General features: G+C 40.4%; 1 protein-coding gene across 1 annotated transcript in view; it reads left to right on the top strand.

The window, feature by feature from the left end:
• Positions 1-8,645: 8,645 nt before the first annotated feature.
• BLOC1S5 (biogenesis of lysosomal organelles complex 1 subunit 5) overlaps positions 8,646-18,631 on the top strand; it is a 46,925-nt gene continuing 36,939 nt past the window's right edge. The window contains exons 1-2 of the mRNA XM_073224448.1: positions 8,646-8,825; positions 15,265-15,347. Of these exons, the coding sequence (XP_073080549.1) occupies positions 8,711-8,825; positions 15,265-15,347 (198 nt within the window). The 5' untranslated portion in view covers positions 8,646-8,710. The remainder of the gene's footprint in view (positions 8,826-15,264; positions 15,348-18,631) is intronic.

Consider the following 18,631-nt stretch of genomic DNA (forward strand, 5'->3'; position numbering starts at 1 on the left):
GTACTTCTAAAAGATCAGTGAGACTTCTGTAAAAGAAAGTGGGGCCATCTTTGTTCATGCTATTCCTTCTGAAGAGTGAATTCCCCTTCCAACCCATTTTCTTTCTGCAATTCCCAGAAGCACTGATCATTTAACAATCCCTCAAATACGTACTTAGCACCTACTGTGTATCAGAATCTGTGCTGAGCCCCAGAGATAACACAATTACATCCTTGCTCTTATAGTGTACAGTGAACTAATTCCTGAAACTGTGTAAAACATTCTTTGGGAGGCTGCCAGCTATTCAGCACTCTTAGAAAGTAAATAGAAGTAATCAATAACCATTTACCAAGCATCTACTATGTTCCAGACTATACCAGACACTTTACAACATTCACATGAACTCACGTTAATTTAGGAGCTGGGAGAGGCAGATACCCACATGCTCATTAGACCATGGCCAGAGTGATTGGGAGTTGTACAATTTCAGAGTTAGAGGACATAATCTGTCACCATATTATGCAGTGGGGTTGATTAGATTGTCATGGCTAGATACAGGGCTCTGTCTCCATATTCCACATGCAACTTTTGAAAACAAAAAATGTCAAATAGAGAAGGATCATTCTTTAGTCAAGGATCCATGAATTTTCACTAATTGAACACTGGTTTTAAAACAGGAATAATGAAATTGGAGACAATATTAAAAAGCCAGTTGTCTTTAGGCACAGTTATAGCCAAAGCATCCAAGATGTGATGAAGCTTGTGGAGTTTTGTGGTTGTAATCTCTAGCAACAGCTGTTACATTCGGTAAAAAAATAAATAAATAAATAAAAGCTTACCTTCAGGAATGACATAATCATCTCTCCATGACCCAGCTTACTGGTTAAACTCCACCCCGTCCCCATCCAGAGTTACAATAAGATTATTGCCCTAAGGTTTTTAACAAGTATGTGGGTATTCTCATTTTTACTCCCTGTTAAACATAGGTCCTCTGTTGGCTCCACCCACTTGAGCATGAAGCCACAGTTAACCAGCCAGTAATAGGCACATTTGGTGTCCTGCAGGAATGAAGGCAGGAAGGGGAAGATGCCCACTGCAGGTGCACCATATGAGTGATGCTGAAAGTTCTTCCAGAAAAGCTTCAAGATGTGTTGATAAAAATTTAAGCAGACATTGTTAGGAAGAATATAACTATTATAATCAGGTACATGTACATCACAATGAAAGATAAAATATACAATTATTTGACAAGTAGATTAGAATTCTTGTGAAGTATAGTGTTTTCATTTCTAACATTTAACTTCATTCCTTCAAAAAAAAATGCTACATGAAGTTTAATAATCTAGCTTTGGCAGAGATGTGGTGGTTTGATGGATTAGAGCATTTAGCTTTTTACCCCTGAGAGCAATATTTCTTTCTTTATGTAATTATATAATCTGCTCCCACCCATTACCAGGGCACTAAATTTCAAATTCTCCATACACCTAATCAGGCTGCTACATATCTGGCCACCTTAATTTTAGTCGTGATTTATTGAAGCTGAATTACATTCCTAACTTCCTCGGTGAATTTTATTGCAAAAGCATTGGGGAGGAAGTTACCATCATATATCTCTCTTTCTGGGCAGAGCTTTTAGGTACACAAGGGGCTCTATATCCCACTGCTTCATGTCTTGTATGCTGGGTTTATTAACACTGTGAAGCCCAGCTCTAGGGTTGCATACAGGCATATCAGAGATAAGATGGGGAATTTGATTTTGCAATAATGACCATTTGCTGGAGTTCCCATTCCTGCAGGCTCTGCCTTTATTCCCAATACTGCTGGTGAATAAAACTAATTCCAACTGCTCCCTAATCTAGCAAAACTCGTCTTTCACTTACAAGAGAGGCCAAAAGAAGGAAGTCAGGAGAATCTCAGATGTTGGCCATTTTTGCTATTATGTCTCAAGGATTTCTCTTCCCATTATCTTAATTCTTTTAGAAATGTTTACATCTTTTAAACTTTCATTTCTTTGTGGGGAGAGTGAGAGCTTTTGCATCATTTCCAGCCAGATGAGTTACTCTGGTGGCTCATTCGTGCTGTCTCTTCCACTTCAGGGGCTGGGTCCCTCGGGCTAGCCAGCCATATTATGGATCCTGCAGATCCTCACAGATTTGGCTTGCCATTTCTGCTGAGTGTCATCTGTCCTTGCAGTCTTGCAGTGGATGATTTTTGTCCTACCTAACATCATCTGCTTGAAGAATTTGTGCCTCGCAGATCTGTCTATCCAAGTTAAGCTTGAAATACACTAGCCACACAATTAATTTGACAAGGCATAGTGCCAAACAATAAGGCCACACGCTTGCTTTGACCAAGACCACAAACTTCCAGCCATTTGATTACCAATTCCAAAGTTCCTGCGGTGCAGTCCATGAGTTAGTCTATTCATGTAGTGCAGGTTATCCTTCCTCCACTGCCCGACCTTTCCCTGACCTTCTGCAACACACACACACACGCAAGCACACACATCCTTATCTTAAAAGCCCTTAAGATAGTTTTAACCTTCATAGCTTTGCAGTTCCTTACTGTTTCCAGCATTTGCCTTAAACCGTGTCACTTGGATAAAAGAACTCTAGAGGTGGATACATTGTCAGAATTTTGGGGAATGGGTCACAGACACTTCACTCAAACGGTGGTTGTCAGGAGTTAGCATGCATGAGAATCCCCTGAGGCTTCTCAAACCACAGACTGCTGGGCCCCCATTTGAGTTTCTGACTCCAGAGGTCTGATGTGCCCACATGATGAGGGCCACTATACTACATCCGTCTGGAGCTTGGATGACAGCCAAGTATAGAGCAGCTGAATTCATCCAAACACTCATGCTTTTCGTTTTTGCATAGCTGAGTCAAACTTCCAGGTGTGGCCAGTGCGGTGATATGGACCTCCGCATTCCGATCAGTTGGCCCTACCATAGCAGCCTTCAGAAAAGTGCTGAGTGATCTCCAAGTGACATAGCTACACTAGAAGCCTGTCTGGGGGAATAAGCAGGATTTGGTACAAGAAGGTTCGGTACAGGGCTAGAAAGTTGCTGCCATCCAGAAGACGGCTGATGCCACTGCACAGCCTGCTACTCGGCACCTTCACTGTCAGGCCTAGTTGGCCAGATGCAGCTCCAAGTCTTCATGAGATGAATGTGCAATAATATTTACTATCTTACCCCAAAACACCCCCTTAAGCTTGTCCCCTCCTCAGTTTCTTCCATTTAATTTTCTTAACCTTCAAAAATAGTTAGACAAAAGGAGATAAACAGTAATGCCAACAGAAAATGTTTCAGAATAAATTTCATAAACTGGATTGATAAAAAGCAAAATAAATTTAGTAGTCCCCCCTCCCCAGTATGCCTGTCCTTGATGGGCTTACACTAAGGAATGAATTTCAATTTTGTTCTCAAAGTACATGTAATTAAAAACATGTTTTTATTTTCTAATTTTCATAAGATTGAATATGGAGGTAGCAGATTATTTACCCCAAATCAGAACTTTACTTCTACTAAATTAACATTATTTCCATGATTTAGATATCTTAACTCTCAAAAAAAAAATAATTGGAAAAATCCCTTTATAATTCCATGGCTTCAAGTGCCTGATTTTTTTGTTCAAGTGTCTGATATTGAGTCTCTGAAAAATGGTCTTATACAAAGTGCTATGCAGGTAAAAAAAAAGAGCTATTCTTAAAAACACAAGAGAAGCACTTAGGGTGTGATTGCATTTATGTAATATTTTTGAAATGACAACATTTTAGAAATGGAGGATACATTATTTATAGGTTGGGGTTGGGGGCCAGGGCAGGGACTGAGAGCAAGGTAGGTGTGGTTACACTGGGGAATCCTTATGACTTTGGAACTGTTTCATACCCTGACTGTGATGATGGCTGCATGCACTTACACATGATAAAATTGTAGAGATCAAAACACACAAGTAAAAGGGAATATCTGAATAAGATTGGTGGATTGTATCAATATCAATATCCTGGTGGTGGTATTCATATTTGCAAAATGTTACCATTGGAAGGAAATGGTAAAGCCTACAAGGAATTGCTCTGTATTTCTTATAAGTGTATGAGAATCCACAATTATCTCAATAAAAGTTTCACTTTTAAAAAATGTCTCATCAATTCAAAGACAACAAGAGCTAACAAGACCATCAGGGAGATGACACGGAGTCCTCTTTAGCCTCAAAACTGAGATTCCACAGGCCACAGACCAAGGACACAGCAGCTGAAGGTGCAGGGCAGAACAAAGCAACCAACACAGCTCCTGTCTGATTCTCTCCTCATTGTCTGAGCTGTAGTTTAAAGATTTCTGGAAAAGGGGAGAAAAACAGAGTCATGCACTGGCCCTGCCCACCCCAGAGAACATGAGTGGGCAGAATAACGAACAGCTAGAACACCTATCTACAGGCTAAAAGCAACAGAACTGCAGGAAGGTAATTGTATAGTGATGTAATATTGCGCCCTCTGGTAGACACTACCTTCAGTGAGGGAAGGAAAAGGCTGGGCAGTCTAGCTCACTGCTACATCTCAGCCCCTAGCCCCACACTTAGCACACAAAGTGCTCAGTACATACTTGTAAGGTGCATTTGAATGAAAAAATGAAGAGCCTTGCCGAGTTAGTATGGCTTCTCTGTTCCTCCAAATCTCCCTTCCCTGATCTGTCCTCACCCACCACCTGCACTGACATATACACAGGGACCAAGGCTGTTTCTGCCACATCCAAGTTGGGCAGCCATTTAAGCTCTCTATGCCTGAGCCTTCTGTTTTGTAAAATGAGGTAATAACAACTTCAAAGGGCTGCCGTGAGGATTAAATGAGTTAATACATGTAGAGCACCTGCAACATTATGTGGCTTGTCTTAAGTGTGTGTTCAGTTGCAACACAATTCTGACACTGATTACCAGAGTTAGCTAAGACCTCACAGGTGAGGGCACCATACTTCACACAACCCCTCATTTCAGACACCAACCATGAGGCCACCTGCACTTCTGACCAGCTGTCCCCAAATTTGGGGGGCTCAACACTTTACCTCTTTGTGTTTGGTAATTCGCTAGAATGACTCACAAAGTCCAGGAACTGCTGTATTTAGGATTATAGTTTTCTTGTAAAGGATACAAATCAGGACCAGCCAAATAAACAGATTCATGGGGTGAGGTTAGGGAGGGTCCCAAACTAGAAGTTCATGTGCACTCAGTATGCCTCACCCTCTGGGTACATTGATATATGATTACCAACCAGGAACTCACTGGAGCATTGGTGTTCAGTAGGTTCTTGTTGGGGTTCATTACATAGGCAAAGACGATCGTCCGTGTGACTGAACTCTGTCCAACCCCTCTCCTCCCCAGAGGGCGGGCTCATGTTACATGGCTCAAAGCCCCAACTCTCAATCACATGGAGGTTTTCAGGCATGGCCAGTCCCCATCTTGAAACCATCTAGGGGCCCATATAGTCATCCTGTTAGCATCAACTCAGGCCACCATGAATAACAAAGACACCTATCATTTAGGAAATTCCAAGGATTTAGAGGTTATCTTTCAGGAACCAGGGACAAAGTTAGTCAAATTCTTTATTACACAACATAAATAAAGCTTACTGAATTGAACAGGCAGAGAAGGTAAAGAAAGCATTCCAGGAAAGGGATGTCTAAAAATAAAGAGGCAGAAATATATCTGGCACAGTCATAGCACAGTAGAAAGCCCCCTAGCTGATCGGGCTTTGCCATTTTAGAATGCACCAGCCTTGACATTGAAAGACCAGGGCTCTGACCATGGTTCTGCTATCTGGTAACAGTGGTGCTGCCTAGTGGTTGTGTCAGGATCACTGTAAGCCTCTTAAATCCTTTATGTGAAAGTTGGGCATAATATAAACACACAATAAATACACAACTTAGTGGTTTAAAAGAACAAAAATTTATTACGTTTCACAAATTGTGGGTTGACTGGATCCAGGTGTTGGTATGGGCTCCACTGCAGTCCATGGGAATGCATGCAGCTTGCTGATAGCCGGATCAGATCTAAGGAGGCCTCCCTCACACAGCTGGACCTGGTGCCAAACTGCTAGGGTGGCTCAGTACTCACCCACACAGCCTCTCTAATAATGCTTCACACAGCATTTTTCATTGGTCAAAGCAAGTCATAGGGCCAGTCAAGGGGATGGGAAACAAACTCCATCTCTTGATGGGAGGAGCAGCATGTTACATGTGCGTACAAGGAGGGGAGGAACCACTGCAGCCATCTCTGGAGACTACCATATTCCCTGACCCTCAGTTTATTCACCTGAGAATGGGTGTTTTAATGTCTACATCAACTATATTAATGAGAACATTAAGAGACATATGCTATATGGTATATGATAGCATTTTATAAGTTGTAAAGTGCCAAAAGTACAAAATATTACAGTGGTGGGTGATGAAAGCAGATTAGAAAAATGAGAGCAGATTGTACAGGGCTTTAAAAGGAGATACAGGAGGTTATTGTAATAATAATAATAATACAGTTTATTGAGCATTTCCTCTGTACCAGGCACTGTACTAAGTGCTTTACAGGTATCTTCTGTAAATTTTTTATCACAACTTATAAAATGGATATTTTATTGCCATTTTACAGAAAAGGAATTGCAGGAAAATTGGCAGAGCCAGGATTAAACCCAGTTTTGTCTGGTTCCATACTGCACCGAGTTCTTTTATCACTTACCATCAATTGGAAGTTGGGTAGGAGAGAAAGCAGCTACCCCAGAACTCCTAAAACATAATGTTTGGAGGTGGAACCTAGAATCTACATGTTTAATAAACACAATGTGGGAGAAGCATTCACCCTCACTGAACTATAATGAGCCTTCCCAGGATTTTTAGTAAGTCAAAGACACTAAGAAGACAATATTAGAGGAAATTTTGGCTTGCAGGTGCAGAAGAAAACTTGAATAACAAAACTGCCTAGAAGTGGGGAGAATAATAAAGGACTTCAAAAATAATTTAAAATAATTAAATTTTCTAGGGGTTGATTCTAAAGCTACAGAAATCAAAGTAAGACTAGAAAGGTTAGAAGCCAGACTCAACAACTTGCCAAGTTACATTTTATTTATTCCCTGCTAGAAAACCCCAAGTCCATGTTCACCTCACCCAGCTGGCTACCATCATTTCAGGTCTGAGGAGAAATACGTGCCCCCTCTGAGAAATCTTTCCTGGCCTCTTCCCATCCCCAAGTGTTTGAAATGTGTGCGACACTTTTCTCCATCCTATCATTTATAGACGCTGTTATTGTAAATGCTGGTTTATGTTCCTACTTTAGCACTAGACTGCCGGTCCCTTGAGGGTAAGGACTGTGCAGAAACAGAGGAGGGAGAAAGGGAAAGATTGAGATATTCTTAGACTCACTGGATGAACGCAGGAAGTGAAGGGGCCACTGCAAAATCATTGTCTGGACTTTTTAACAGGTATGAAGACTCGTTGATAATACAAAGATGAACTTCATGTCGTTTGCCAATGATGAACTTTATGGATTTTACCAAACAGCAGCAGTTAGATACATGCCAACCCCGTAGCTGCCTCTTCATGAATACAGCAATTCAAAACAGTCTAGCAAACCTGTCCCTTCCATATTTAGGTCTATCTTATCTTAGTCCATATAACAACTTATTGAAATTTTGTAAAAATGCTAAGAACAGATACATTTTTTTCCTCACATGGGAACGAATGACTGAAAGGTGATATGGTCAAGTTCCTTAAACTCTCAGTTTCTTCACTTGTTAGAAATGGTAAAACCGTTCCCGGAGTGGCCATGATGACGAAATGCGGCAATGCACGTCAAAATGCTTTATAGAACATTTATGGCCGGTAATGTAGAGAATAGTTAATATAGATAATATGTTAGCATGTAAGAATAGAAATAGGTTAGCATAAGCATAGCCATCTTAAAGGCCTAGAAGCCATTTTCTGAGTATGTGACTTAGAAAGAAAAACTGGAACTGGGTAAGGCCTTGAAAAACAAGCTAATCATGAGCACCGGGTGGTGGGCAGCTGTGGCCTTTAGTCAGCTAACCTTGGTCAGCTAATCCTACATACCAAGCTTATCGTGCAGAACCTCCCTGACAATTGAGGAGTGGTCTTATCTTGCTCCTGCCTAACCCCAGGATGTATGTCTTGCAAGAATAATGTGCAGCTGTGGAAAATCACTATGAGTTAAGTGTTTTGAAAATGCTATATAAACCCTTGGCTTTGAGTGCTTTGGGTCCTTGTTGAGACCCTGCGTCAGGCTGACTTGGACCCCAGCTAGCTGGCTGAATAAAGACTTTGCTTGAATTTACATCTCTATGCCTGTGTAGTTTGTTCTCTGGAGAGGCCTCGGAAGCCCGGACCCTAACAAGCATTACCAGTATTATTCCAGGACTGTACCCCCTCTAGCCCAGCGTCTCTAAAGCACAATAAATTCCAGCTGGTTTAGGGAGGAATAACAGAGTTCAACTCCAATTTCCAAGCACCTTACTGTTCTGGCAGCATTTGCCCTAATCCAGCATGGCGGTATCGGCTTCTGCAAGTTTACATTCCTGGCTGCGCTACAGGGACCATACCAGAACCGCCCGCTGGGTAGGCTCAACTTCCAGGACACCTTTTGATGACGCCAAACGCGCGCCTGGAAACTGGTCAGAGCCGGTTTGCGCAGGCGCAACCTGCGCGACGCAGCCGCGGTGGGCGAAGTTGGTCGGGATGAATGGTGGAGGGACAGAGACCCCTGTGAGTTATGAGACCTCCCCGAGCGGCGGCGACAAGAAAAGGGACTCGGTTGGGACTGCGGGCTCGCCAGCGCACCTCATTATCAAGGGTACGGAGTGGTAGGGCTCTCCCTCAGGTGGAACCCAGCGTAGCCCCACCTCCCAGACGGCGCCCTCTGACCCGACGCCGCACTCCAGGTCGCCCCGCAGCTGCCTGGCGACCTCACGTTTGCGGGGGTGCAGGAATCGCGGCCGGTTCCCGTCCGTTTCTCTGCGCTAGATGCTTCCCAATAGCAAGCCAACCCTGTCCCTCTACTTCCTCGAAAAATCCGAAGAAGGGAGCCCTGGGGCTCGCCTCCTCTCCTCCTCATGCCCGGGACCCGGGGCCCACAGCTGCTTTGGACTCCCCGCCCTACCGACCTGTCACGCAGAGAGCACCGAGCTTGGGAGTCAGGAAGAGCCTGCTTCCACGTTTAGGTCACTCATGAGTTGCGCGACGTTGGCTCCATTGCTTTACCCACTCTGGGTCTGCAAGGAGTAAACGAGATATGAAAGCGTTTGAAAACACTAAAACGCCATACACCCGTACAGATGTCCATTTGTCCTGTCTGCTTTGTGCTGGGAGAAGGGTGCAACCTGCTTACAACCTGGATTCTCACAGAACCAGAATTAAGTTTGATTACCAAAGCTCACAACAACCCTGTTTCCCGCAGATCGTTGACAGATACTGCACTTTCTCATTGCCATCCACAGTAACCCAGTGCTTACGCTTGTCAGCCCCACAATGCTGTCTGTAGTGTTGAAGCCCTTGTAGGATTCTCGAGTCCTTCAGAACTACCCGGAAAATGGCATTTTTGGGTTGCCGCGTATTTCATTTTATCCTTGTCTGTCAGGATTCTGGGCTGCCCTAACACAGCAGGCTGTGGCAATTTATTTCTAGACTTCAGATTGTCTTTTAAATAAATTAGGAGTGCAGGAGTGTTACATGGGTGTTAGGACTAAATTATAATTGGGTATACATGGAATCTTAGTGAACTAACATTTTTTTTAATTGTAAGAATACATGTAACAAAATTCACCATCTTAACCAGTCTTTAGAGTGACTTTTTGAAGTATATTTGATATGTAATATTGGTTTCAAGTATATAACATAGTGATTCGACATTATTAAATGCTGTAGTTTAATATAAATTATGTAAATAATGTATTCTATTAAATGCCCACCCCAATTTGTGTAGTTACTATCTGTCAACATAGAAAGATGTTATAGAATCCATTAATCTATTGACCTACACTTGGCTGCTTCCATATCTTGGCTACTGTAAATAATGTGGCAATAAACATAGGGGCCCATATATCTTTTCGAATCAGTGATTTTGTTTTTTTCGGGTAAATTCCTAGAAGTGAAATAACCCAGTTATTGTTGTTCCTATTTTTATTTTTTGAGGACCCCCATACTACATTGCATAGTGGCTGGACCAATTTACATTCCACCAACAGTGCAAGAAGGTTCTTAACCATTTTTTAAGGTACAGTTCAGGGGCATGAAGTACATTCACATTGTACACCATTACCACCACCCATTTCTAGAACTTTCTTAGCTTCCCAAACTGAAACTCTACCCTAATTTACCTTCCTTCCCTTTTCCCAGCCCCTAGAAATCTCCATTCTACTTTGTCTCTGACTATAACTACTCTAGGTTCTTCATGTGAGTGAAATCATGCAGTCAGTTTGACCTTTTGTGACTTGCTTGTGTCACTTGGCATAGTGTCCTCAATATGCATCCATGTTGTAGCATGTGTTAGGATTTCCTTCCTCATTAAAGCTAAATAACATTCTGTTGTATATATATACACCACATTGTGTGTATCTTTTCATCTCTGGATGGTCACTGAGGTTGCTTGCACTTTTTGGATATTGTGAGTAATGCTGTCATGAATATGGGTATCCAAATAGGTTTGAGTCCCCGCTTTCCATTCTTTTGGGTATATATCCAGAACTGGAATTGCTGTTCTAATAATAATTATATTTTTAAGTTTTTGAGCATCACCGTACTGTTTTCCATAGTGGCTGCACTATTTTATATTCTTACAGTGTATGAAGGTTCTGACTTCGCCACATCCTCTCCAACAGTTCTTTTTCTCTGTTTTTTTTGGTGGTGGCCCTTCTAATGGGTATGAGGTAGTATTTTGTAGTTTTGATTTGCATTTCCTTCTTGATTATTGATGTCAAACATCTTTTTATGTGCTTATTGGCCATTTGAAAATCTTTGGAGAAATGTTTATTCAAGTCCTTTGTCCTCTTTTAAATCAGGTAATTTGCTCTTTGTTGTTGAGTTGTAGTAGTTCTTTACCCCTTTTCAGATTTCATGATTTGCATGTACTTTCTTCCATTACATTGGAGATATATGTATTTTCACTCTGTTGAGAAGTTTTTGATTTTGATGTATTACTTTTTAAAAAAAAAGATAATTCAGGGGAGTTCTTGAAGTTAATCCAGATTTGAGTCGTAATTGAAAATATGTCTAGAACTTACTTGGATTTTTTTATGAAGCCATTCACTCTTCGTTCTGAAAACCTATTATTTGTTCATCTTGATGACCATCATTTGTGAATAGATACTTGTTGAATTTTATTGCCAGAGTCTCATGAGAAGGAAACACAAATAAATGACTTCATTACTTCTGCCCTGTGTCTTTCAGGGTTTCTGGTCTATGGGTAGGTGTCAGGAGGTGAGGACTCAGAAACAGGAAGGGCTTCCCAGAGATTGGAGTGTCCGATCTGAGTCTTGAAGAATAAAGTGTTAGCAGTTAAGGAAGAGGGCAAAGGTATTTTGACTGTTTGGCACAGCATGAGCAAAGGTATGGAGACCTGAAAGGGCATGGCATGTTGGGGAAAGTACACATACATGGCTCTGAGAGGGGGAGTTTGGTGGAAATCTGACCATAGAGGACTTCTTGGATTCTTAAGGAGATTGGACTTTTTTCTTAAATGGCAGGAAACGATCCAGCAACAACCAGTCTGAGGTCAGGTGGTTAGATTTGTATTTTAAATGGAGAACTCATGTAGCTAACAGTCCATCCTCATCTTGCAGATCATGTAATTTTGAATTTTGAATTTGCCTACTTCCTAAAGGGAGTTTGTAACTCCAAAATCATATTCCCCAAGCAAAGCAGAGAAAATTTTGAGTCTCTCTCTACACTCATATTAGACAAGGCAACACTCTTTTTTGTTACAGATCTCATACTGTAAACAAGTGTCAATCTTGTTTTATATTTAGTGCCATATTTTTTGCATTTTGTATTTTTTTTGTAGGTGATTTTGCCGTTTAAAATGGTCCCCAGGTATAGTACTGAAGTGTCCCCAAGTCCAAGAAGGCTGTGGTATGCCTTACAGAGAAAATATCTGTATTAGAGAAGTTTCTTTCAGGGAAGAGTCAAGTGCTGTTTGCTGTGAGTTTAATGGTAATCAATCAGCAGTCCAGAAAAAGAAGGGAAGTTTAGTCATCTGTATGTGAGGTTGCTCCAGAAAGTGCCCAGGTAACATGTATAGTGTGTGATGAAGTGATGGAAAAGCACTTACGTTTGTGTTTCTTGAGGTGACAACTAATAAAGGAAGTTCAGTGGACAGCATTGTTGTGAAGCCGAAAGCCAAAGAAAATTTTTTTAGAAAGTTCAGTTGTCCAAGGTCAGGAAAATATTAACCCTTCTGGGGCAGTGCTGGCTGGTGCTTTCAAAGATGGTGCAGTGTAAAAAATGTTCAGTTTGCAGGCAAAATAGGTTATGCAAATAAGAAGTCTGTGGAAGAACTTTAAAAATACCTGCTAAGTGTTGTACAAGAAAAAGTGTTATTGGAAGAGCAGATTTTCTACACTAAGACTGGCTTATTTTACAAGGATGTGGGTATGCAACCCTGGTGTTTTGGTTGACAAAAATGTGACCAGATGCTTGCAGGAACCTAACCTTGTATTTCTTGTAGGAACAATAGTTCAGTATTTTCTAATTTAGTGTTCTAAGCAACTTTATAAACTTAAGTACTGCAAATAACAAGAGTTGACTCTGGAGTGCATTACAAAGAGGTGTGACTCAGTCTGTTGAGGTAGTGCAAGTGAGTCAGGAGGGGATGGATTTGAGAAGCAGTGAGGAAGAGTAACATCTGTATGGGGACGCTCATCTGTATGGGGACGCTCATCTGTATGGGGACGCTCATCTGTATGGGGACGCTCATCTGTATGGGGACGCTCATCTGTATGGGGACGCTCTAGGTATTACCAGGAAAAATTTCCGTGCAGTATGCTGTACCTTATGATATAACATTAAAGGCCTTCAAATTCAGGACCAGAGAAAAAAACTTCTTTTACTAGATCATGAGAGATCTGCAGTTTACTGTGTTTGTCCTTATTCTGTAGTCACATAGAGTATTGATCTTGCATTAAAGTGCTTATCTCTGTCTTTTATGTGACTGGATATTTGTCTGACTCTCACTTTAGAGTATGAATTTTCAGAGAACACAGATTACATTTTTGTCTTGTATATCAAACAACAAAAGAATGCTTTGCATCTAGCAGGGTGAGGGTTTGACTTATGTGAAATTCTGTCACTTACATTCACATTATTAAACTTAGAGACTTTGTGATCCCTGGGACTCTTACTAAAAGCTCTGAACCATGATAGTGTGCTTGGTTTGTTAAAATGTTATAACAAAACTAGTTAGGAGCTTAATTTCTAGGATAATGTGTATTTTTTTTCTCCCAAATCTTCACTATCTTAAATTTTGGAGCACAGTTGGGATTTTAGAAGTGATCACTATCCATTTCTAAACAGAGTTGAATTCTCTCTGCAAAAGCTAAGTAAATTCCCATGATATCAGACCACAGAAGCAGGAAAGCTTAATGGTTTCTCAGAGAAAAAAAAATACATGTTAACCCATATAGCCTCTGTGGATAATATAAATAATAGTAATTTGGCCTCTGAGATACTTACTGGAAGAGAGAGATAATTTCAAGATAACATAGTAAGGGCTATGATAGAAGTATATGCCTAGATGCTTTGGGAGCAGAAAGTAGGGGCACTCTCAAACTAGGAGGACGCTGGAGAGAATGAATGAAAATTTCAAGGTGTGATATCTGAGCAATTTTGAAGGAAGAGCAGGGATTAGGTATTTGGGGGAGGGTACCAGGTGGTGACAATAGCAGGAACTATGGCAAGGATGCATGAGGCAGCATGATGTGTTTGGAAAACTGCTGAGATGGTGAGAGGAGGCTGGAGCCAGACCACGGAGGACTTTATGCTGCTTCTAGGAGGCTTGGACGTTAGCCTGTTACAGAGTTGTGTTTCAGAGACACTGCTGTTTGTTGAGATGTGAAAGGAGACTCTTTGCAAAGTAGGTTTTCTTGTCAAATAGGTCCATACATTTCTGCATACTGTAGCTGGCCATCACTTGGGCATCCATGATTCATGTGAATATACTGCAGGCTCCTGGAAGTCTGCGGTAACAAAACCTGTGTAATAGGATTTTAGCCAATGTTTCTCAAGTTTAAGCATAGAGCTTTTTTTTTTTAATGAACTATTATTTTCTTATAGAAATGTTCTGGGTAATGAACCATTGAAGGATTTAAGCTTCTACTTATATTTTTTTACTTAACATACTTCCAAGATGCATCCTAATAAAACTCATTAAAATAGAGAATTGAAATTTGCCCCATTTTATGTATGTCTACAAAAGTAAAAAATTTCAGGAACAGATCATACCAATAAATGAACATGAATAGTAATGTGCTTATGTGGGGATTTAATTCCTCCAGGAATTTATAATTGTTTCTAAGTAAATAAATAGAATGACTCTACAAAAATGATTAAAATTAAGAACTATTTCCCTTAACTGTGACTTTCCCTGACCTATCAAAAGTATAGAGACTTATAATGAACACTCACCATCCACATTAATAAATATTAAAAGCCTGCTGTGTACCCTGCTCTAATTGTATTGTTCTCCCTCATCTCCAAAGTTAACCGCTGTCTTAAATTTGTTATCCATGCATTTCTTTATAGTGTTATTGCTCCTGTATGTGTCCCCAAAACAAGTGTTTTTTAACATATTTTCTAAGTTTGTATAAGTGGCTTTATACTTCTGAAACTTGCTTTTTTGTAGGATTTATCCATGTTAGTAAATGGAACTCTAGTGTGTTTATTTTTACTTGCAGATTTATAGTAGTCCATGACATATGTTCAGTTTGTTTTCTTTTGACATCACACTCACGCTGTAGTAAACATTTATAAATGACTCTCTTACCTGTGTTAAAGTTTTTCTAGGGCTCTTACCTAAGCATCAAGTTGCTAGGTATACATGTCTTCACCTTTATTAGACATTGCCAAATTACTTTCAAAAGTATTTGTACTAATTTACTAGCAGTGGATGAGATTTCCTGTTAACCTGTAGTCTAAAATAGGTTTTAACCTTCATATGTTCATGGGAAACAGGAAGAGTACAGTAAGCTAGAGATTGTACCACTTAGTGTGGATTAACCTTGAATTTCATTTTGTCTTTATAGACCTTGGAGAAATTCATTCAAGGCTTTTAGATCACAGACCAGTTATTCAAGGTGAAACGCGTTATTTTGTGAAAGAATTTGAAGTGAGTATTTAAAACTTACTTTGTAAAAACTCTGCCCTAATTGTTAGTGTTAATATATGGGAGGGAAAATCTGTAGTTTTAAAATTTCTGATTTCCATTGGTGTGGAATACACAAATTAAAACTTATTAAGAGGCATTGCCATTAATGGAAGGAGGACAAGACAAGGCCGTGGGAGACTTGGGCTCAACTGCAGGTGCCTACTCTGGGCTGTTCAGTGTCTGTCGATCTCAGTTTTTTGTTTTTTGCTTTCATTTTTAAAATGAGATATGGTAAAAAAAAGATTTTAAAGAGTGATGGGCCTATTTTCTGTATCTTTTTTTCTCAGCTGGGGCATCAGCACCCACCCAAAACAGTCAAAGTGAAACATGAGAATCATCCTTGGCTATTTTCTCCCCTTTAGGTTCCACATTCCATGAGCAGTTCTTCTAGATGTTACTCAGAAATCTCTTCCCTTCTGGTTTGTGTGCCTGCTTTATCAACCCAGTCAAACCTGCTGCCAGAGTGCTCTGGCATTATTTCACTTTCAAAACCCTGTGATAATATTTGCTGTCTACAGATGAAGTCTAAGCAGCCTTCACAGTCTGGCCCTTACCTTTCTAACTTTACCATCTACCACCCCACTTTGTATGCTGTGTTCCAGCAATGCTCATGCACCAGCCTGCATCCTCTTGCGTATCACTGTTGTTCTGCAGATGCTTATTGGTTCATTGTGCATTAAACAGTAACTTTCTAAGCTATTGTTGGATAGGTGGCAAATGGTGTTGGACAATTTTGTGATTCTCTGTAAGTTGGGGTCCTATTATGAACTGAGACTCCAACCATTCAGGGAGTGTAAACTTGCCGAAAGGAGAGAATCATTTCATAAGCCTTTTAAAACTACAGAAAGTCTGTGTCATAGAGTACTCAAAACAGGGACAGAGCTGCAGCATTAGATACCATTTCTGGTTTCAACAGACTCAAAAATCTGCATAATGCCTACTTCACAGAGTTGTAAAGGTTAAAGGTGTGTGTGCATGCACAAACATGCATTTATCTGTATGTGTGTGTCTTAGCATGTTATCTGGTCCCTAGGAATAACTAACTGTTAACTGTCTTCATCATTGTAATTGTTGTGGAGTAAGAATAATGTCGGACACACAGAAGTTATCCAGGGACTCTTCCCAATTCCTCAGTGAGAATAGTCTGGGCATGGCATAGCTCGATTCTCTGTTCAGTCTCTCAAGGCTAAAATCACGGTGTTGGCCAGATTTTGTTCTGATTTGGGGCTTGGAGTCCTTTTCCTAATTCACCATGTGGTGGGGCGCGGTTCCTTGCTGCGGTAGAAAGAGGTACCTGTTCCTTGTCTGCTGCGGCCGGGGCTCCTCTCAGCTCCTCCAGGCCGCTTGCATGTCTTGCCTGGTGGCCCCTTCCTTCTCAGAGCCTTGCATGGAGTCTCCCTCCTGCGGAATCTCTCCCGTGCTTGCCAAGAAGCGCACACTCCCTGTTCAGGACTCACTTGATTATCAAGTCAGGCCCACTCAGGATAGTCTCCCTTTCTTAAAGTCAACTGATGGGACCTTAATATATTTACACCTAGGTTAGAGTTTGAGTAGCTGAGAGAAGGTGTGTGTACACTAGGGGTAGGGGTGCCAAGGACCATCTGAGAATTCTGTCTACCAAAAGCTCTTAAAACTACCTGGTATTTTTCGTGTTATTTACCTGCTTATTGCCTTTCTTCCGTCATTAGAATATAGGCAACATGAGAGTAGGGACTTATCTTTCTTACTCTCTGTTGTATTAAAAATGCCTAGACCGATGTCTCATGCATTGTAGATGCTTACTATGATTCAAAAGAACATGTCGCAGAGCTTAACTAAACCTTGGGTTTTCTGACACCCAGTGATGTCATCTTTTTCATAAGTCATCTTTTTTGCCAGTATGCTTAGTCTGAATTACTAACTAGTTTTTATTTTTAAAAACTGTAAATACTTCTTTAAAGACCTACTTTATATTAAAAGAAGCATAAATTTATGGAATTAAGATGGATTCTCTAATATAATCTCCTAACTTTGTGGAAACTAAGCCCAGAAATGGAAAGCAATGTGTGAAAAGTTGTACTGCTAATTAGTGTCTGAATTATCTTTAGAACACAAGTGTCATCATACTTACCTCAGTATTCTTTAAGTAATGTAGGTGATTGCTGTGAAAGTGCCATCCAAGGGAAACTGAGTCTTGAATGGAAGATGAAAGAGTTACATTAATGCTATTGAGTGTGTTCCGTTCAGGATCTGACTTTCTGTTGGAGCCAGCACAGCTTTTAACTGGGGTACATTTGCCTGGACAAGATGTGCATATAGTTAAGGGGAGAGGAATTGCCTGCAGTCCACATTGTTAGAGCTTCCACAATCCTTGTGGAGAGGAGGCTTGTGTTGAAGACTAAAAAGAAGAGAAACCTTGGACATGTCTGGGATCAAACTCTGGTTACTAGCTATGATTACTTGTTTTACTAAGGCTTAGTTTCTTCATTTTAAAAATGAGAGCAGTAATACATACTGTAGACTTTTTGTGAGGAATAAATGATAACATCATTTAAAAAATCCCGAGTGTTTAGGTGTCAGACAAATATTGCTAACTGTTATTCACAGGAAGGTAGTAGCACTACAATCAAATGAAAATGTATTAATTCAGAATTTGCAATATTTTGAATAAGTTTGGGTTTCAATTTTTAATATCTTTAGGGAAAATAAGGATTTGCTCAGCAAGTTATATAAGTGTCAGGAAAATATTTACTAAAGAATAAAATTTTCACACTGAGTATGACAGGTAAGGCTTATTTTGTATATGTCTTGAGCATTTACTTTCTGTGAGACATAATGTCAGGAACTAATGGAATATTGGTGAATAAAACAGAATAAGACAGACACAGACCCACTCTTCGTGAAGCAAGCCTTCCCATATCATCATTGAAGAATGGTCTCTGAAGGGCTCAAAAATATTTTGTCAGCTAAGTTAAGTTGTTACCTTTGACTAAATGTAATATTACTCCTTTTCCTGGAAAGTGCTTGATCCAGTCTTTGCACAGTAACCTCCCCAGCTGCGTTTCCTGAGGGTTTAGTGGAACGCAGAAACTTTCATGTGCATCACGTTCACCTCCTTTTTATATATTATATTCTAACATTCACCCTCCAATTAGAAGAGAAAAGCTGAAAGCATTTTAGAGACTTTAGATTTGGATAGATATCCGCATTATTTACAATTCTTTTCTCTCTTGGTCCAAACAGTAACATCCTGTTAATAGCAAAGG

Source organism: Manis javanica, chromosome 16 (genome assembly GCF_040802235.1).
Source record: "Manis javanica isolate MJ-LG chromosome 16, MJ_LKY, whole genome shotgun sequence".
In the NCBI taxonomy this organism is placed as follows: Eukaryota; Metazoa; Chordata; class Mammalia; order Pholidota; family Manidae; genus Manis; species Manis javanica.